Below are 21,979 nucleotides of genomic sequence, written 5' to 3'. Positions count from 1 at the left end.
ACCCAAATCTGAGCCTCTTTACAGCACCTTAGCGGTCCCTGAGGACTATGCAGCCACTGCCCTTTCTCCCTTTTGGAGAAATACAGTGGCTGCACGCAAGGCTCCCAGTACCAAACTGTATTCCAACACTGGCTCTACCACTTTCAAGGTCCATGGCTTTGTAGTGGTATTCCATTCCTCTGAGCCCCAGTTCCTTGCTTCAAACTGGAGATATTAATAGGATCTACGTCACAGGGCTCTTTTCAGGATTTAGTGAGATAGCACAGGTGAATTCCTTTGCACACAGGAAGAACTCAAATAAAATCAGCTATAATTGCTGAGTCTCACTCCAGTCTCTCAACACGTATTTACATTTTCCTCTGTCCTGGTTCTTTACCCCCACCGATATTTTTAACATTGTTTATGGTTTCTGCTTCTGTGGTAAGCCACCTCAGATCCTTTGTGGATTAGGGTAGGTTATAAATAAGTAAGTAAATAAATAAAAATCTGAACAGGAGAGTATTTACACAGAAGCAAAACATTTCATTACCAACAAAGTGAATTGCAAATGAGGCCAAAAGCAAGAAATATTGATTCTGATTTGTAAGAGTCCATCAAAAGCCACTACAAGACATACTTTGACCATCTTTGCTCACCCTCCCTCCCCTCTCCTTTCTCTTCCCTCTCTTCTTCTTTCCCAAACATTTCTTCTGTCCTCAAAACAGAGCAAATGAGTCACACAAAATGACTCAAGAGCCCCCCAAGTCCTCCCAGCCTCCTACCAGCTTCAGTGCCATGGGCCTCACAGAGCTGCTGTTCCTCCCATTAGCAAAGAGATAGGAAAGAGATAGAGTCACTTTCTATGTTGACTCATTGACAGGCAGAATGCTGGCTCTGTGAACTAGCAGACATAAGCCCAACCCTCTTGCGTCAGGAGTGACCGAGCTGGGTAGTGACATGAAAGTCCCTGAAGCCCTCAGCACCCCTAATTTCTGATTGGCAGTACCAGTAACTCCCAGGGTGCTTGTGTAGATGAAAAGGTAGAATTCAGGACTGATGTTGGCTGGATCAAAGTACCCCTTAGAGGGCCGAAAGTCTTCATAAGGGTGGTCGTGGCAGACGCAAGGTAAACAAGCTGGTTGAGATATATCCCTACTTGATAGAGATCCTGGCAAGAAGCAAAGGAGAAAAATCATTTGAGCCCTGACTACTATTTCATTTTATTTTTAATTATGTGTTTGTCTGAGCAAGTGTATGCCATGTGAGTGCAGATACCCGTGAAAGCCAGAAACAGTGTTGGATCCCCTAGAGCTGGAGTTACAGGTGATTGTGAGCATCTCTGATGTGGGTGCTGGGAACTGAACTCAAATCCTTTGCAAGAGCACTGTGTGCCCTTAACCACTGAGCCACCTCTCCAGCCCCGGAGTCCCTACTACTAGAGGGGCTTTCAAGGGTCTTCCTTGCTTCTCTCTTTGAGATGGGCATCAATAGCTACAATGACAGCTAGGAGTGAGCTCTGCACAGAGCAAGAGGAGTTCAGGAGGCAGCCGTGCCCCCCTCCCCCAGGAAAGACCAATCTCTACCACAACAGGCAGGACTGACAGAAACCCTCCAGTTCCAGCTGTGCCTCCTCTGTGATTCCTGCACTGACAGAACATGAACCTGGCTTGACTGACCTGCAGTGAGACCCCTGAGTCCTCTCTCTCTTTCACTAACATCTGCTACCCCTGCCCCAGAACAAAGGCTTTCTGTTCTGCGAGCTTGGATTTTGGAATTAGCTAGAGCCTCATTTGAAGAGCACACCTCTTAAATAACAATAAGTTACTCATTTTTTCCTTTTTTTTTTTTTTTTTGGTCTCTCCAAGTTATTGGCATGTCAAAAATGTCCACCACTCACCGAAGTTGCCACAAAGATTGAATAAAGCAATACGGTAGGAGTATACGAAGCACTGCCCCATGCATAGTAGGCACTCAGTAGCAGCTAGTCACTTTAATGATACCTGGGAAAGCTCAGCCTGTCACTCCACCACGGTGCTGATACACTCAGGGAGGGGCAGCAGGTCCTCAAGCACTCTTGGGCATCCAGGGAGTAAGTCCTGATTGTCACACTGATTCCTTCCTCCCCACTGCCTGGAAAGGAAATTCCTAGAGGGTGTAAACAGGAAACCTAGCTTGCCTTGGTGTCTTTCCTAGGCAAAGAAAAGACCCAGTTTAGGTCCTCCAGATCAATATTCTTGACCTTCAGACACATACTAATGGATCGTTCTGTGCTGGGAATCAGGAAGAGCAAAGTCACTGTCTGGAAGAATAGAGGGCATCTGGGGGGAAGGCAAGGAAAGCCCATCACAGCCAATAGAAAGTAATGGGGCTGAGTGTCTTTGGAAACACAGTTTTAGCTGTCCCTTGGATGAAATGGAGAGCCACTGTAGGCTATCGGATAAAGGACTGGCATTTCCCTCAGACCGACACTTAGAGAATGATCCCACGGTGGCCAGGGAGGTTCTAAGGAGGAAGTGACACTTGATGTTGAGAATTGCACAAAGCGTGGGGGGCGGGGAGGGGATTCCAGGCTAAAGCACAGCGTGGTCAATGGCCTAGAGATGTAAGAACAGCACTTTGGTGACAGGGGAAAACTGCAGGGCAGCGTAAGAAACCGGAGCACCTCTGGGTACACAAAATGAAGGTTATAATTACCGTAGGAAAACGCGAGGAGCAGGCCTGCAATCCTAACTAGGAGAATCACCAAAGACCTCGGGGAAGTAGCTCATAAAAGAGGTCATGGGAGAAAAGAAAGCCTTATGATTTTCTGGAGCGGAGATATTAACAATGTAAAGGTCCTGGGGCCTGAGAGGCTGCCATCTTGGTTATGGCCACAGATTGGGAGGAAGGAGTGAAGGGCAGGGAGCATAGTTAGAGCATTAAAGGACGCCTGCTCATGAAGACCCTCCCAGGCTATAACGGGCGCTTTGGCTTTCCTTTGAATGCAATGGCCATCGGCTGTGGGGGTTCTGACAAAGGGTAGATGCAACCTGGTGCGTGTGTTTCTTTCTTTTCTTTTCTTTTTTTTTTCTTTCTGGTGCGCGTTTCAAAAGGATCGCTCGGACTACTCTGTAAAGAAGCAGCTGCAGGTGGCCGAGGATGGAAGACTAGTAAAGAGGCTACTGAGGTAAATTCAAGCTACGGAGGAGAGCAGTGGCTGGAACCATTCTTTTTCGTAGCTGCGTGCTGCTTCTCAGTTTCTCCACGTATAACCGCTGCGTGTGCAATCCACTGGCCCACAGAGCCTGCGGTGGGGTAAAATTTCAGGAACCAGCCCCGGAGAAGGTAAGATTGGAAATATGCCACACCTTGGAACCCTGGTGCCCACAGGAAAGCAAAGCAGATGCGTGCCTGTCCCGCTGCATAAGTCACGAGAGCTAACCCCGATGGAGAGAGAGGTGTCCACCCGCTCTTGTTCTACAGAGACAGAAAAAGAAGGAGTGGGAAGTAAGGCGCCTCCTCCGAGTCCTGGAACAGGTCCTGAGCTGCCGGGTATGCGGTGCTCCGCGGGTACAGGTGCCAGCATCCTGGCAGGAAGCGCTACAGCATCCCCCCTGTACACGAACACTCCCACCCCAGTTATGACCCCTTTGTCTATCTTGCCTCTACCGTCATCTATCTGTCTATCCGTCCTGCTCCAGATAAAATGTGTACAGCCCTAGTGGGGTCCCTCTGGCGGTTGCCGTAGTCGCGCAGCCCCGACCCGGGGTTCCCGAGAGAAGAAAATCATGAATGAAATGGATGCGGCGCTCCCACTCCCCCGCCCTCTCAGTCCAGGCAACCTTGGCATGGGGGCGGCGCCTATAGGGACTCCGCACAGAGTTGCGGCGAGTGAGGGGGCACTGGAGATGGGATCCGATGTAAAGGGTCTGTGGTCCGCCCCTCTAGAGCCCTAGGCGATGCCTGAGCTCCCCACCCCCACCCCGCCTAGCCGGCGAGCCCTGCGCAATTCCCGGGGAGCGGCGCAAGCCCGTCCGGGGGCGGGGCGGAGCCCGGGCTGGGGGTGCCCAGCAGACCCGGCAGCTGTACCCGCGACTCTGCAGTCCAGGCGCATTTGGTGGGGCGATTGGGCAGGGAACAAGCAAGGAAAGCGGGACTGAGGGCTCCGCGGACAGACCGACAGACGGACGCCCCCGCACACGCAGACGCACCGAGCTCCGCACGGCCCCTGTCACACACAGACAGGGACACACGCAGACACGCACACTCGCGCGCTCACATCCTCCCGCCAGCCTGCTTGTCCGCCGGCGCTTGGAGCCCGCTCTGGCCGGTAAGTGCGGCGCCTTTGTGTGAGAAGCCGGGAGGCATTGGTACGGGGGTCCCCTCTGGGGCGGCAGCGAAATTGACATCTCCTCCAATCCACCGGACCCAAGAGCCCGAGTCCGCCCCCGCCACGCCCCCCGTAGGGCGCCCCAACGGCTGGAAGTGGGGTCCCCAATCAGGGGAGGGGGCTTGTGGTTGGGGACCATGGAAGGAGCGGCCGCCACTCCCCGTGCTCTTGCGTGGTTCCAAGGAGGGATCCAGATAGAGATCCAGGTCCGAGCTTCTGCGGCCCAGGCTGGTGTGCAGCTCTCAGCTGCAGCGCCTCTCCGGAGTCTGAGCCCAGAGAGGGGTGATGGAAATGGTAGCTGGCCAGCTGGTTGCCAAATTGTGCCTTCCCCGAGACCCTTTAGCCATCCGCCACTCGGTTCCAAAATAGAATCCTGGTGCATTTCCCCTCCCCCCGACATATTGCTTTTTTTTCCTGGAGGAGGCCCAGGCTCCTGCAAAGCTTGGGTCAGAATCCTCATCAAAGATCAATTAGAGAGTGGAGTAGCGTCTTAGGGCTGGAAAAACTCATTTGATAGCTTCATTTTCCAGACAGGGAAACTGAGGTCCAGTGAGGTGGTAAGGCCAAGGTCACTAGAGAGTTAGTAGCAAAGCATGAATCCGAATCTGGGGTGCTTAGTTTTTATACTCATTTTCTTCCCCTACACAATCAGACCTAATCCCCAGGAAACCCTAGAGCCCAGAAACTCACGTGAGTATGCCAGGTGAGTCTTGGCAATGCTGGCCCTTCCCCCAGCTGAAGCTGAAGATGCCATTCACTTCCTGTCATCCTTACTGGTTTAAAAAAATTGGGAGTGGGTGCTTTAATTTGCCTCATTTCGCCTCTAGGGGGTCTCTGTTTTGCAAGCAGCCATAGTTTGGAGGGTAATTTGGAGAATGAAGCAGAAATTAGATTCCTGGTGTAAATCCAGCCCTTCCAGAAGTTGCTAAGTCTGAGGGTCCCCAGTTGGACCAGGTGATGTGGCATTCCATGCTTCATCTCTTCACCTAACTTTGGGAAGACTACATGCCCTCCCAGTCAGGCACTCTGCCATCCTCCATGAGCACCCACTTTTTCTCATCTCCAGTGTCAACCATGTCTTTGTAGAGGTCTAGTCATCCTTCCAGGTCCCTACTGATGTCTCTTTTTCTTGCTGCTTATTAAGGCTGGCCTCTTGGTATTGCTGAGAAAGCTGCTGAGGAAGCTTGAGTTACAGCTGCACCAGGCTCCCTCAAGGGCAGCTAGGTGTCCCCATGCAGAGTGGGCTGTCTGGTGACAGAAAGTGTCAAGAGAGGTGGGCCTAGGGAGTACAACCACAACTTGATGGAGAAAGGATGAAGTTGGTCACCTTGGAGAGTTCGGATGGAATAGGGTTCAAGTTAAAGACCAAGTTCGGTCTCTAGCGGCATGAGGCGGTCTCAAGAGCTTCCTTCCTGAGTTAGGTAAGCAGACTAACATGGAGCAGGGCAAAGGTGGCCTCATAACAGCTCCAGGAGCCACCGCTGCCTTCGTAGTCTATGGAGATGGTATCTTTCTCCTCCCCCTCCTAAGAGGCACCACTTATAATGACTTCATAAAGAACTGTGGCATGTAGGTTTGGGGTGTGCCAAAGCTCCCACCCTGAGAGTGGGACACCTTGGTCCCAGGTCCAGCTCCCCCTCACCACTGTGTAGCTCAGAAGCTTCTTGTAACCTCTCTGCCATGCACTTTCTCCTTGAGGAAAGTTCTCTGATGTCCAAGATTTCAGGTCTGCACTATTCATTCACTGGGGATAGCCTGGGGTTGGGGGGGGGGACATTTATTTATATAACTCCTCTGGACCTGGTCTCCTCTCCTTTCATTTTGTGAGGGAATGTTTCCTGACTTGAAGAGATAATGCATGTAGGTTACTGAGCACAGTTCCCAGGACAGAGGGAGGACTTAGAAAGGGATTGATGTTTACGACATTAGTGCCTTAGCTTCGCAGATAGGCCCTCTGCTTGTTTCCATCTTCAGATCATTTGAGGATGTGAGATTTTTAAGTCCTCTCAGAGAATCTTCCCTAAAGCCAGTCTTCTTCCTGCTGACCATGCCTCCACCCAGTACTCAGCCCCTGTAAGACATCCACGTCAATGCCCTGGCGGACGATTGCTTACCAGTTAGTTTGCAGTTATTTAACTTGAATGATTAGGAGATGCACCTTTACACAGTGTCAAGGCTTTCCGTACCCTTGTTCACCTGTATTTCCTCTGCACAGCACAACAGTGAGTGTCAACCACTCCGTGAAGCAGGTGGGGGAGTTAAGACAAAAATGCAAAGACTCCAGGGAACAAACAAGGTAGATAACCTACTTAAAAAAAAAATATTTAGAAGCAGGGCAGATTTCTTCTTGAGAATCAAGGTGATTTCTTGAAGTTCAGTGGTACTTGAGCTAGGTCTAAGTGATTTGGATGTTAAAAGACAGATGGGATGTTTCCAAGGGGTAGAAACAGACTGAGCAGGGAGCAGACGATTCAAGGACTTGGAACACAGTCAGAAACTGAAAAGTGATCCATCCCCACTGAAGCCAAGAGTTAAAACCAACTCATGACAAGGCTTTGGCAGTGGCAGGTGCTGGGGCACTGTGTGCCAAGCCAAGGAATTGGACTTTCATTGTCAAGTGGAAGAGAGATGTAATCAGACTTGCTACAAGGAGAGCAAGCTAGATGGGACAGCCTGTTGACAGGGAGCTCAAATAGGAAAAGATGACAGTAGCCTATGGAGAGATAACAAGGGCCTGGACTGGGGGTGGCTGGGAGAATGGATAGAAGAGAGGTCTGGCACCAGCAAGAGGTCTCTTGTCACCAAAACCTGCAGGTGACTTGATGTGTGTGCTTCAGGGAAGGAGGAGTAAGCGATGGCAAGGGTTTGTGGTTTGAATGGCTGATGTTGCCATTCACAAAAAGAATCCACCAGGAGGGGGAAGGAGACTCTGAACGAACAGGAGTGGCTGATAGGAGCCATGATGACTCCTGATGCAAAGCTTTGCTTGACAAGCACCCGATATGGTCAAGAACTAGTTCATCCACTCATCCTCCGATGCACAGAAACATCCGTGATGTGCTGGCTTGTTTCAGGTTCCAGGAAAGTATTGCTGAAAAAGACAAACTTCCTACGCCAGGAGAGACAGAATAAAACCTAAGCAAGATGCAATGCTTGAGGTTTGCCTCTGGAGCAGGATAAAGCAGGAGAAGGAGTAAGTGGTGGGTAAGGGTGGAGGAAGGGACTCTCTTTAAACAAAACTGCCTTTTGGGAGTTGACATCCAAACAAAACCCTGAAGGAAGTGAGGAGGAGACTTGAGAGAGCAATCCTTTCTAGAAGAGGTTTCATGTGCAAGAGCCCTGGGATAAGAATAGATAGGTATTTCTAAGGAGCCTTGTGTTGCCATAAGAGGTAGGCAAGGGAGAAGTCTGGCAGGGAAAAGGGCATGAAAGAGGGCAGGGCCCATCATGCGGCTGCTTATAGGTCTGAGGAATGAGACCTATAATACACTAGTGTTAATGAGTCCAAGAGGACCTGAGTCCTATTTGTGTATTCTTCGTGCCTAGCAAAACAGCCCTAGTGCTATACAGTGGCTCACTAAATATTGTCATTGAAGGGATGAATATTGGAACTGGCCATTCATGTACCAGATTTCATATCTTAGACTTAGACTGAATCAATAAATATATTGTGTCATAGTAAGGATATAGTGATCTTGTTGTAGAACCACATTCATAAAACTTAGGGGACATGAATGTCTGTGCTGCAAATTGAGTCAAATATGTGTCTTTTGGGCAGCAGGATGGTCCAAGGGATAAATCATTTGCCATGAAAGCCTTGGTTTGATCCCTGGAACCCATGGAAAGATGGAAAGAGAGAGATGACTCTGTAAAGTTGTCCTGTGACCTCCGCACACAGACCATGGTACTCATGCACACACACACAAGCATAGTAATTTTTTAAAATCTTCATATCTTGTTCAGTCTGACTCAATGTTGTAAACACTGCTAATGACTGGGGCTAAGTAGAAAAACACACCTGCACTGATTGCAAACCAGTTGAAATGGTAACATTTGAGATCTTTGATCTTACTTCTACCAAAAAGCTAGGTCCTTCCATTCATACCACGGTTTCTCCTGTTTAACCCCTTCGCCCTCAGCCACTTTTCTAACAAACATTCTGAAGACACTAATTTCTTGCACAAGGGTATGGATTTGCAGGACAAGGCATTATCGTCTCCAGTGAAATGACAGACTCCCAAAAAGGCAGAGAGAGCAATAGGATATAGAAATTATTCACACAGTATGAATACGTTAGACACCTAACTCATTATTTAAATGAATCTGCAAGTGTCCAGGGCAAAACTCTAGAAGGTAGATAGTCATTTAAAAATACCTATGCATTAAACTGAACAAAGTGTGTATGGATATTTCAAATTTTATGGGGCCTTGTGCCAAAAACAAAAGTAGTTCACCAGAAAATACCTATGCACTCATATGGCTTGGCACAACTGTAGATGTGTTCTGACCCTAAAATTGCCCATGGCTGACTGACCTAAGTGAGGCTCTTCCTGTCTTCCAAACTCAGTTTCCCTATCTCTAGCAGTGGTAAGGTTTAGGTTTCCAGGATGCTGCAACACTTAAGCCCTCCTAGCCTGTGCTGTTGACAGTGATGCTCCCTGTGGTCGTCAGATGCTTTGGGGGTGTAGGGCAGATAGGTAACATGTTGACCTGCTGCCAACATGAGCTGTTCCCACCAACAGGAAGTCAACTGTGAAGCTGTACCTTGTGGGGAACAAGTTGACAGGTGGCCTTAGTGTAAGACGCAAAGACTGAACCTCCTGGTCCAAACTCCATCTGAGTCTAGCAGATGCTTTGGCTCCAAATCTTGGAACAGGAAGAAGACGATATGGGCCACAAGAGCTGGATCTTGGAGAAATAGAGAGAGAGACACATGTGATCAAGGGGTTCTAGGAGTGCTTGAGAGAGTGTGCTTAAGGCCTTGCTTTTAGTTCATTGGAGTATATACTTAGAGGTAAAATTGCTGCCTTATATGGTAACTATGTTTTACTTTTTGAGAAGCTATGGTGTGCTTTTTTTTTTTTTTTAAATAAAAGGGAGTTTTTGTTTGCCTAGTGTGAAGAAAACCTCCCATGGAAGTCTTAAGAATGAATGGTGCAGGAAGAAGCCATTAATTTAAAACAAGTGAATTTTGTGTGAGCTCTGCATGATCTTGGAGGTAATAGAGAAGAAGAACGGGGGACAGAATACAAATGAGCATAACTGCCATTCCTGAAGAATTATTGTGATCTAAATGCACTGTGGGTGGGAAAAGAATGCTCTCCTGAGAGATTGTAGTGGGTGGAATTCATTCAAGCATGCAGGTATTCACTGCACCGGGCATCAAGATGGACACGGGAGAGCCAGCAACCAACATGACCTGCAAGACCTTACCCCTGAACCAGTGAGATCTAATGGGGCCAAAAAGGGCAATCTGGCAACAATGGTCCATATCAATGTGAGCCTTAAGTATAAGACATGCAGACTTTCAGATAGAGCTGGTGGTACGAGCTTGCAAGCCCCATCACTCAGAGAGCTGAGGCAGGAGGATAGTAAGCTTAAGGCCAGCCTGAACTACTAAATAACGAGTTCAAGGCCAGTCTAACCTAGTGAGATTCTATTCAAGAAAAAAAAATTTTTTTTTTTTTTTTTTTGGTTTTTTCAAGACAGGGTTTCTCTGTGTAGCCCTGGCTGTCCTGGAACTCACTCTGTAGACCAGGCTGGCCTCGAACCCAGAAATCCGCCTGCCTCTGCCTCCCAAGTGCTAGGATTAAAGGCGTGCACCACCACCGCCCAGCTGAAAAAAAAATTTTAAGTAGGGGAACTAGAGATATAGTTCAGTTGGTAGAGCTCTTGTCGGGCATTCATGAAGCCCTGGGTTTACTTTTCAGCACTGCATAAATTGGGTATGTAGTGCATGCCAGTAATCCCAGCACTTGGTAAATAGAGGCAGGAAGATCTTAAGTTCTAGTCATCCCTTGACAACATAGTTCAAGGCTAGCCTGAGACACATGAGGCCATACCTTTATTAAAGATTGCTCACATATAATCTTAAAGGTATATTTATATGCAGTCAAATGCACAATAATCTACTGAGTCTTTACAATCCTATGAGCTTTTTTGACTAACACAAAGATACAGAAGTGGACATGCCTTAAGGATTCTACTCGTGTGTTATATAATATATATATATATATATATATATATATATATATATATATATGCAATACTACTTTTATATTGGTAGAATTATTTTACGGAATCGGAAGAGAAAATTTCTTCCCACGTCTAAAAAAATAAAACGATGAGAGATGTGAAATGCTTCATTAACCTCCAGCCTTCAAAGGCAATAATTACTCCCATTTCTATCATTGTGAGAGAATTTTATCTTTTCTGAAACTTCGTGTAAATAGAATCATAATGACATTGGTTTGGGTATTGATTTCTAAGTGACAACTAGAAAGGTTGGGGGGAAATGCCCACTGGTGCTTTGTGTCTTGCTCTTACCCAGCTGCCAGCCACCCTGAGAAGCCCCTCCTTGCCCATTTACCTCTCCAAGCCATTGTATCCTGCTTTCTCTCACCCCAAGCATCTTCTCTGCTGTTTAAGGGTTCCTCCTTGTCTTTCAGTTCTCGTGCATGCAGTTACACCCTCCATAAGACATGCCCAGCTTTCACTTCACACATATCTGGCATCACTCACTAGATTTTGCAAGCTAGTAAAGCAGAGACTGGGATTGGCTATGTGTCTCCAGAATGAGCTATGCAGGTATGGATATTGTATTATACTGTTTTGTCTTAAGATTATTTCAGACACAGAGTTTAAGATAAGTATGCAGGGGCTAAAGAGATGCCTCAGTGGTTAAGAACATTAATTTCTCTTCAGAAGATCCAGATTTGGTTCCCAGTACCCACATGGTGACTTACAACATTTTTAGGGAATCCAACACCTTCTTCCAGGTTCCATAAGCACTAGACGTGCATGCAGTGCACAAGAATAGACACAGGGAAACTATTTACACACATGAGATAAAGACAAATATTTTTATGTAGGTGGGGACTGTCTAGTATCTAAGACATGCTGAATTCAATCCTCAGGACCACAAAAATAAATAAGCATAAAAACACAAATTTAAGAATCACACTCCGAGGGGGACAGTGAGATGGCTCAGTGGGTAAAGGTGCTTGCCGCCAAGCCTGATGACCTGGGTTCTATACCTGGAACCCATATGATTGAAGAAGAAAAATGGCTCCAAAAGTTGTCCTCTGACCTCTGCAAGCATATCATAGCGCATACACACACACACACACACACACACACACACAAACACGCACATGCACGCACACAAGTATTGTAAAAAAATTAAAAAGTAAAATAACTGCAAATATATCCCAAACTGCTCCCTGAAGCTGATAAATAAAAATAGTGAAAAGAAGTCTAAATTCTGAGCATAGATGAAAATCATAGCCTAGGACTTATGGCCAAGGAAGAAACCAGGGAGCCTCAGGGAGGAGGAGATCAGCCAAAGAAAGCTGCCTAGAGGAGATGAACTTCAAAGGTTTTCAAGGAGGAGCCTGTGCTGAACATGGGGTTATATAGTCAAGAGATATCCGCAGAAAACTTTGAAGGATGGTCTTCCAGTTGTACTGAAGGCTGAGTCTCAGTCCCTCTTTCTCTCCTTGTTCATTTCTTCCTTCATCTTCTCTTACTTCTTCCCTTCCCATCTCCTGAATCTGAGCATACTGGAAAGCACTGAGGGCCCATTGCATTACCTTTTGTCTCTTCTCTGTCTCCCTACACTGGAGGATACCAAACTAAGTTCATCCTTTACTCCTCCTTTGCCTGAGCAGCTCATAGAAGACACAGTCATGGACAGGTGAGCCAGGGAACAGCTCTAGGATGGGGTGTCACCAGGTCCTCCACCAGACTGCTGAAGAAAGAATCCACTCGGAGCCCAGGTTGCATGCAGCAGCCTCACTGGAGAGAGCTCCTGTAGGAGGCATGCACTAAGATGAGCCCTGGAAGAAAGAGCAAGAGGCCACAGCTTAGAGAGCCTGTCCAAACAGGAAGAATAGGAGACAGAGAGGGTGAGAAGGAGGAGAGAACACACATTTCATCATGGAAATGGACTTAAAGAATTCAATTATTTCTACCTGTTCCTCTCCAAAGCTGTGGGTCTAGCTCTGAGGGTCTGGAAACAAGCCAGGGCCTTTCAGAGGGGAGAGAGGAGTTTGTCTGGGAAGCCTTTCTCTTTAACTTCAGGGATACCTGGCAGAGCCTAAGGCAATGGGAGGCTGACTTTTGTAGCTGATAGCAACTTTAAAAAGTAAGAGGCTCCCATGACTTGGAGGTAGACTGCAGAAGATGCTTTGAGCTGAGTCAATTGGAACAGCAGTGGGGATGTCTACCTCAGGATTACCTGGTATTGTCTGTACACAGGACCCTTCCTAGTCTTTACCACAGCCCTGCAGATCCCCTCACTTCTGCTGAGCCTGAGGGAGAGTAAGACACCAGCTCAGGGCTCTGTAAGAAGATGACAGGATGTATTATGCCCGCATCTGAACCTACCCTTTTCCCAAAGGACTATGGTTGATTTAAGGAGGGCAACCACAAGACAGCCAGTGTGTCATGCTTTAAGAGAGTCAACTCATGTCTGTTGAAGGCCACCCAGGGTCCCAGGAATACAGCTATTTCCAGAACAAAGTAAAAGAATCCAGTCTCCATCCTGACTTCTCTATTGGCCACAATGACCATCTTGTCAGATCCTAAATATCCCTACATTTCTTTTAGTTTCTATAAATGGATGAGGGTGTCTCCCTCTGTGGTGGTTTGAATGAGAATGTCTTCCCTTGACACACACACACATCCATAGGCTCATATATTTGCATGTTTAGTCCCCAGCTGGTGAACTGAAGGATTAGGAGGTTTGCCCTTGTAGGAAGAGGTGTGCTGGGGAGAGGGAGGGCTTTGAGGTTTCAAAAGATCACATGAGACCCACATATTCTCATTCTCTCTCTCTCTCTCTCTCTCTCTCTCTCTCTCTCTCTCTCTCTCTCTCTCTCACACACACACACACACACACACACACACACACACACACTCACTCACTCACTCACTGTTTGCTGCCTGTGCAAAGGATGTAAATAGCTTTGCCTGTCTGCTTCACACCATGATGATTAGGAGCTAATCTTCTAAAACTGTAAGCAAGCCCCCAATTAAATATATTCTGTTATGAGTTGCCTTGGCCATGTTGTCGCTTCACCACAGTAGAACAGACTAGGACATCTACACACACACACACACACACACACACACACACATACACACACACACACACACACACACACACCAGGCTTGTCTAAAAAAGATCAGAGAAGTATGTGGCACATATAAACACCTGACTTGTCTTTGTTTAATTTGTTTCAGGAGGCCAGACCCTTTTCAGCCTTCATTCCTAGTCCTTTCTAGCTCTTTTACCTGGTTCATGCTCAGGTCGTGCAAAAGAACCACAATCTAGAAGTTGTTCCTGAGCCTAGGCTTGCCTCTGACTCTTTTTATCTGATTCCTCCCTCAAACCCTGAAGATCCCCTCTTCTTCCCCACATGTACTGCTGAAGGCTGAGCCAAGCATGACCCAGAAGGGCTACTCAGAGTCTGGAATGGGACCATAATGGGAACTACAGCCACTGTGGATGTGACAGTAGCTAGGATTCCCAAGCTACAGGTGGAGGCAGACTTTGAGGTGACCATCTTCCCATCTTCCCATCTTCCCTTCCCTAAATGCCTCCAAGCCTCATAAGAAGGAACATAAAAGATTCCAGAAGCGATCATCACAGCTTCTCCATAGCAAGTCACAGCAACACTGGCACAGCCAGCAGCAGCAGAAGCAGCAGCAGAAGCAGCAGCAGCAGCAGCAGCAGCAGCAGCAGCAGCAGGGAAGTCCAAGTGAAACCAGAGGCAGGTAGAGACCAAAAGCACAAAACAAAGTATGGCCAGGTGAAGCCAGACAACTAATGCCTAACAGAACTGATGGATAACACAGTACTGTGTGTTATGTGCTCTTCTAAGATTCTTAGATTTACTTAGCACGGATTATTTCTGTGGGTCCATTTTCCTTACCAGATAAGGAAACTGAGGCACAGAGAAATTCAACAAAGCTCTGGACCTCTTCCAAGGCTGGCAGCAAAGCACCTCACATTCACAGCTTGAAAGCAACCATAATAGAACATTTACACCACGGAAATTGGCGAAAGTTACAAAACAGAGCTTTCATGCATGATTCAGGATTCATCTTGAGACTACACAGACCTTGCATGGAAGGAAAAGGGCTGTAGTCATTGGAGAACACCCAGAGCTCACACACAAAAAAATAACAACTGGTACTCCCCTTTTTAAAAATCAGCAAATATCGGTACAAACCAGTGGATGTGGTTATGACATTTCCATATGCGTGTGTGACATATTTCAATCATGCTCGACCCTAACATGCTTTCATGCCCTTTCTCCCCCTGAAGCTCCTTCCCTTTCCATTTAATTGCATTTCTACTTCCATGTCTTTAAAAAAAATTAGGAGCCCACCTATTAGAGAAAATGCGATATTTGTCTAAGTCTGGCTTACTTTGTTTAACATGATGTTCTCTGGTTCTACCTTTTTTCTACCAAGTGACATAAATTCGTTCTTTACAGCCAAATAAGACTCCATAGTGCGCATATACCACCTTTTCTCTATCCTAGTTCAGCTGCTGATGGGCCTCTAGGCCGATTCCATGCCTGGGTACTATAAACAGTGCCAGCATAACTTGGGTGTGCAGATGTCTCCATCCTTTACTGACTTAGATTTCTCTGGGTAAATACCTAAGAGTGGTACAGCTAAATCCTATGGAAGCTCCATTTTTTAGCTTTTTGAGGAACCTCTATATTGATATCTATAGCTGCATTAACTTTACATTCCCAACAACAGTGTATGAGAATTCCTTTTCCCAGCATCCTCTCTGGCATTTGCTGTTTGGTTTCCTGAAGATAGCCATTCTGAGTAGAGTGAGATGGAACCTCTAGCTGTAATTTCCCTGTTGGCTAAGGATGTCTGTAGGACACTTTTTTCATTATTTGTTGTCCATTTGTACAATTGCCTTTGAAAACTGTTCAACTATGGGTGTCTTTAGGAGCTTATAGGATCATGTCTTGAACATTTTACATACATCTCATGTAAAAACTTTGTAGAGGACCCAAAATTCAGTTAATCTTCCTAATAACCCTCTGAATCTTAACTGTGTACCATGAGAGGAAACAGGGACCTGGAAATCAGCTATTTTGGCCAAGATCAGGGAGCCAGTTGGGGGCTCTAATTTGTAGAGCAATATCAAGGGTTCATATTTGCTTCTTTTGTGGTAATTTTAATAAGCCACTTGTAAACACTCAAACTCTAACCTACTTTCATTTATTTTTTTAGAACTACTTTTTGAACAATTGGATGGATAAAGATTAAGTGTGAGAAACAGGAAACCCATTTCTTAAACTATAGAACCTGGATCTGGAGTTGAAGCAAACAGTGTAAACCCTGCCTCTGCTGTTGAACAAATAATTCTCCCTCTCCGCCACTACCACGTTCACATGTGTAGAAGGGAGTTTCCTACCTGATGTTAGAGTAAGAAAGGAGAAAGGATGTTTGTGTTTGGAGTAGAACCCAGCACACAGTAAGCTCTAGGCAAAGGAAAGCCGTAATGATCACACCATAGTCCTGAGTGTGAATCTTCCCAGTGTGGCAGGACCCTGGACATTGAACACAGAACAGAGGGATAAGAACAAGAAAATGGCTACCAAGCTCCCTAAGGGAGTCAGCAGGAGTTCTTAAGGAAGTAACATTTGAACAGGGTCTTTAAATTAATTTTTATTAGCACAGAGTAATGGATTTTGTTGTGGCATTTTCGTAAATAGATATCATTTCATTTTGTTCTTATCCCCCATTACCCTATCCTGTCTACCACCCCCACTTTGCTGGGCCCTTCCTTTCAAACAGGTCCCACTTCGCTTAAAGTGAAAATTAATGTTTCCCAGGCAGACAGATAAAGAGACTTTTCCAGCAGAGGGAGAGGAAGGTGCATTTCCAAGGCATTAGAGATGGAGTGAGAGTCTAAGTAGAAAAAGCATCAGCATCCCCACAGGAGGTGTGATCACACCTTCACGTTCATGATTGCCTGTTTTCTCCTCACAAATTAAAACTGTGTACCTGGGGAGTGGGGAGCAGAATGGAATGTTTTTAGAGCCTTAGAAAATGCAGGTAGACCAGATGTCCTTTGAACCCTCAAGCCCTTTAGCTATCCTTTGAGTCCCTGCCTGACACTATTCATAATCATATAGGTCTATCCACCTATGCAGATGATTCACACTGTCCAATGATCACAGCTGGACTCAGATTCTACCAATGGTTCGCTCAGCTTGATTCACCCTCCACTCCTAGTCAGCAGCCTTAGAACTTAGGGGGCAGTGAGATGGCTTAGCAAATAAGGGTGCATGCTACCAAGTCTGACAACCTAAGTTTGATACATGGAACCCACATGGTAGAAGGAGAGATAGACTCTCCCCCCCAACACACAGTGCATATCCATCCATGCACACACTGGGTAGGGGGTGGCTGTGTCATCTTTCTTGGCCTGAAGACGGCTCTCCAAATCTTCAACACTTACCTCCTTGCCAAGGAGATTCCATCTTAAGGGTCTCCACCTTCCCCAAGACACAAAATTGTGAAGGACAGCTTTTCAGGAAGCATGACTTTGGGATCTACACCCAAACCTTCCTCGAGGTAACTAGGACATGTCTGCCTTGCCTCTCTGGAACAAGAGGAAGGAGAAGGAAAATGAGAAGGAGACAGCACTAGTTCCCATCTCGGCAAATCATCCCATCCCACGGCCCCTCCCTTCCGACACAGGGTCAGACTGACGTTTGTTTCTTCTCTCCATTCCTCATGCCCTCCCTCTGCCTGGTCAGCACTCCCTCCACACAGTCACACGCTCCCACTCCTCCATCAACCTTATGACTCCTCTACTTTGTTTGGGCCTTGATAGCACTGCAGGGCACCCTGAACATTTCCTATCAGACATGACACCTTCACTGGCCTGGGTTCTTTCCTACCTGCATTCTGCAAGAGATGCCTGTGACTCATTGCATTTGTGTGGTTTGCACACAGTAGCTGTTTGCAGTAAACACATGTTGAAGAAATGGACAGGCCAGTCCCTGTGTTAGACTCACTCAAAAGATACAAAGCCGGTTGCTAAGTCCCTTAGGTGGCCTTGGTCAGCCCCTTCCACCCTCCTTTCCTTGGGTCTAGGTAATCGAATGCTCCACAAGGCTACTACCCTTAGCAGGATGGAAAGGGAGTCACTCATTTGAGTCTTTCTCAGCCAGAGAACAGTCAGGCCCCTTTTTGAGATTCAGAGCACTCTCAAGTTCATGGTCTTCTCAGATGAGGGCACAGATGGCTGGACAGTAGACAGATGGGCCAGGAGGGTAGGCAGCTTGGTGGGATGGAAATAGCGTGAACTAGGTAGGAATTGGGAGGCCTGAGTGCAGAGCCTGTCTGTTCCCTGAGTTTGCTGCATGCATCATTCTGGTCTCTTTAGCTGCCAACAACAGAAACACTTCATAACCCAGACGGTAAAGATTCTTATTAGGAGCCTTGGGGCACGACACGGGTGTCATAGGCAACTGAGCTCCACTTCAGGGATCCTCTCTGTGACAAGAGGCAGACAAGTCACTAGGTGAAGGAGCAGGTGACTCCTAACAAGAATTGAGGATGTGGTGAACTACCTGAAAACATTGTTCAGGTCGCAACTGTGTGACCCGAGTTACTTCTCTGTGCCTCTGTTTCCCCCAACTTGATGTCCTGAAGCTGGCCACTTTTTCTTTACATCTACAGTTTGCTTTTTACTGAGGAAAGTTCCCTGCCCTGGCCCCAGATGGAACCTTTCCCTACCTGGATACTTTGGGAATGAAGTTTGAGGGAGCTAGGTGAGTGAGTACTTGTGTATAGTCCCGGAGGGCACTGAACCTACATATTCTGTGACTAGTGACTCATTTGCATAATGTGACCAGCCTGATCATTTCATTTCCATCATGCCAGCTCATCGTCTGCCCCTGCATGCTAAACTTGCTGATAAGTGACCTGGATGGTGGTCTACTTAGCCGCTCTTCTCTATGTTGAGAAGCTCCTAGCTAAATCCACTCTCCTATCAGAGACCCCAAAGTCACCTGAGAACCTGACACTACCCTATTTTTGAGACTGGATGCCTGGAATGCCTCAGGGGTGGAGGGGGGAAGGATGCTCCCACATCACTGAAGTGGATGGGGAAGGTAGGTGTATACATCACTAAGAAGCATCAAGGGAAGTGTGAGGCAGCTGTGGAGAAGCCTGGAGGGTTTGATTCTTCCCTGGAAATTTCTATGAAAAGTTCTATGGTGGTGGCTGAGAAGAATACACAAGAGAAGTAGGATGTGGCAGAAGCTGGAAAGAACATTGCAGGTTGAGGAACAGTGCAAACCAGGGCATGGAAATGAGAGCAGTTCCATTTGGCAAATAGAGATGGGGGATAGGATCTTGAGACAGCGAAGAGCTTTGTGGTGATGGGGAGGCATGCTGAGAGGCCTGAGAGGGCAATCAGGAAGTCCATGGTAAAGTGCAACGCTATCATGATTCCCCCAGCTTCCCACTTGGCCATCATGGTCCCTCCCAGCTAAGTTTCCTCTTCTTGTGTCCCCCACCCCCAACATAACACCTAAGATGGATGCTTTCTCACGCTCCTCTGCCTGCCTCACCAAATCTGTCATCTTTCTCCTCATAAACACAGCACAAAGCCAGCACCTATTCCAGGATGCCCTCAGTAGCATCCACCCACCTACTCCTGGACAGTGGAGTGGTACAAACAAACTTACTTCCCATTGTTCTTGAACAAGCCCCTGCTGGAACTTCCTCCAGCTCATAGCAGCTATTGCATCAGCACCATCATCAGCCATGGTCTCCTAGAAGTGATGATGTGTAACTATGCAATTATGCCCACAGACATGAAAGGACAGTTAAAGGCATCGAGGCTGCAAGAAGCTTGGGATGTGACAACCTTACTTACAGATAAGGAACAGGTCCAGGACAGGGAGGCAATGGTCCAAAGTCCTAAGCTTGTGGGGATAATAGTAGGACTGGATCTTAGTAGTGCCATTCACAAAAGCCCAAAGGCAGAGCCAATCTACATGTCCATCAGCTGATAAGTGGACAATGCAATGCTGTCTGTCCATACAGTGGAAGAATAGAAAAGACCATAGAAAATATAGACCCATAGAAAAGACTAAAGCACCATCTGATAATGGTTACCAGCTTGGATGCACTCTGAAGACATTATGCTAAGTGAAAGGAACAAGACACGGAAGTCTTCATGTATGAGGCTACAACCATGAAATATCTAGAATTGGCCATGGAAATACAAATAAAATCAGAGGTTGGCAGGGGCTTAGAGGATGGAAAATGGAGTATAGCTCCTTAATAGATATATGGGGTTTCCTTTAGGAAAGTAAAAACATGTTGTAACTGGGTAATGCTGGTGTTCGATGGTGTGAGTTTATTCAGTGTACAATGATGGGTTTCATCCAGGTGTGATAGTACACACCTGCAGTCTCACCATTCAAGGACAGAGGTAGGAAGATCAGAAGTTCAAGACCAACTTGAGCTGCATAACAACACTGTCTCAATAAATAAGTAAAGAAATAAACATTCGATTTTACGCTATGCAGACTTTATGGCCAGATACCACCTGCTGAATCCTGAGTCCCTTCCTTATACCTATGTGGCTACTCCACCCCCTCCTGCTGCAGATTTCCTGAACCCAGGCTGGCTCTGGGAGTCATGTGCTATCTCTAGGTACAAGGAAGCCACACAGCCATGTGCAAGAAGGAATCTACATCCAAGAGTCAGGGCTCATGACTTCTGGGAGAAGTCTCACCTGCTTTCTCATTCTTCTGACCAGACTACTTCTTGTTGTTGTGCCAAATGAAATATTTGTACTGCCAAGTTCTCCCTCTGGCACCCTGTCATCTACATAGAAATATTCTTTAAGAATTAGCTCCAGCCTTCTCTTTGGAGGACACTTCCTCCTCCCACAGACTTGAGGGGAACTCTCCCCTTGAGTAGAACTTATGTCCAGATATCAGTTAAAGAGATAGATGCCATGACACAATCATGTTAGCATCTCCAGCTCTTCGGTCAAATGGGAAGAACCCTGACTTGCTAAGGTCTGCAAGAGGTCTTGCTCACAGAGGTTGCTCGGCAAATGAATATTGAAGGCACCCCATCATCTCTGAGACTCTCTGCTTCCAAGCGCAGCAATGAGAAGCCATTGAGTGAGTTGACTGGGCAAGTGTTGCCCAGCTGACAGAGGTGGAGGAGGAAAGGGTTGCCTATAGCACTCCATTCCATGCTGCTATTTCTGTCCCTGGTGGGCAATGAGAAAGGCAATACCCAGAGTCAGGGCTTCTCCGTGCTGTGTGAATGGACAATCTTGTTTTTGGAAATCTGATCAAACTCCTGCCATAGTCAAGACACACAGCTCTGAAGGGGCAGGGGCTGGAGTCAAGCACAGGGCAGAACCAAACCTTGCTCCATTTTCCTCCACAGTGTTGGGTGCTACTCTTTCTGCTTTTCTGACTATGAAATTAGTCATTTTCTAGGAAGCATATTTATAGAGTCCACTGCACGCATGCAGCGCTGAGCTATTCTGAATGTGGCTGGGGTGTGAAAGCAGGTGTGAGTCACTTGTGGGTCCCCATCCAGATACCTTGCTTATCTTTCTGCCTAACATCGTCGTCCACTGACCTGGGGTATTTTCTATCTAGGGGTACTCTTATAGTAAAGCAAGTTCAGGATTGAGAGGCTGTCCTCAAACCCAATGCCCCTGGCCCCACTTTTGCATTCAAATGTGTGTGTGTGTGTGTGTGTGTGTGTGTGTGTATGTGTGTGTGTGTGTGTGTATCATCATCACTAACAAAGGAATTAGAATGGTGCAGGAGTAAGAGCATTAGCTTGAGTTCTCCAGCATAACTTCAAACCCAGCTTCACTCTGATGAGAGCTTGGGCAAGTCACATAAACTACAAAGCTTTGATGAACATTATTTCCTGGGGTCATGGTGAGGACACTGTTTCAGAGTCTCTGGAAGGTAAACTAGTCTCATGGAGGGAGAGGAGGAAGAGGTAGAGGTGGTGGTGGTGGTGGTGGTGGTGGTAGTGGTGGTGGTGGTGGTGATGGTGGTGATAATGGTGGTGGTGATAGTGATGGTGGTGATAGTGGTAGTGGTGATGGTGGTGATAGTGATGATAGTGGTGGTGGTAGTGATGGTGGTGATGGTTGTGATGGTGAAGGTGGTGGTGGTTGTGATGGTGATGGTGGTGGTAGTGGTAGTGGTGATGATGGTGGTGATAATGGTGGTGGTGATGGTGGTAATAGTGGTGGTAGTAGTGATGGTGGTGATGGTGATGATAGTGGTGGTGGTAGTGATGGTGGTGATGATGGTGGTGGTAGTGATGGTGGTGATGATGGTGGTGGTGATGATAGTGGTG

At 46.9% G+C, this 21,979-nt stretch overlaps 1 protein-coding gene across 9 annotated transcripts in view; it reads left to right on the top strand.

Annotated features, from left to right (window-relative positions):
* Window positions 1-2,634: 2,634 nt before the first annotated feature.
* Window positions 2,635-21,979, top strand: part of Ptpn5 (protein tyrosine phosphatase non-receptor type 5) — a 54,901-nt gene continuing 35,556 nt past the window's right edge. Inside the window, exons 1-3 of one of the 9 annotated variants that reach the window (XM_031386740.1) lie at window positions 2,638-3,145; window positions 3,349-4,288; window positions 7,423-7,541. In XM_031386740.1, the coding sequence (XP_031242600.1) occupies window positions 7,498-7,541 (44 nt within the window). In that variant the 5' untranslated portion in view covers window positions 2,638-3,145; window positions 3,349-4,288; window positions 7,423-7,497. Of the gene's footprint in view, window positions 4,289-4,314; window positions 5,052-5,492; window positions 5,770-5,965; window positions 6,075-6,563; window positions 6,645-7,422; window positions 7,542-18,298; window positions 18,391-21,979 lie in introns of those variants that run through there. The other 8 variants (XM_031386743.1, XM_031386741.1, XM_031386747.1 and 5 more) reach the window with 8 other exon arrangements.

This window comes from Mastomys coucha, unplaced genomic scaffold (assembly GCF_008632895.1).
Source record: "Mastomys coucha isolate ucsf_1 unplaced genomic scaffold, UCSF_Mcou_1 pScaffold21, whole genome shotgun sequence".
Classification (NCBI taxonomy): Eukaryota; Metazoa; Chordata; class Mammalia; order Rodentia; family Muridae; genus Mastomys; species Mastomys coucha.
Note: the sequence above shows the minus strand (reverse complement) of the source record. Positions and strands in the feature narration are given on the sequence as shown.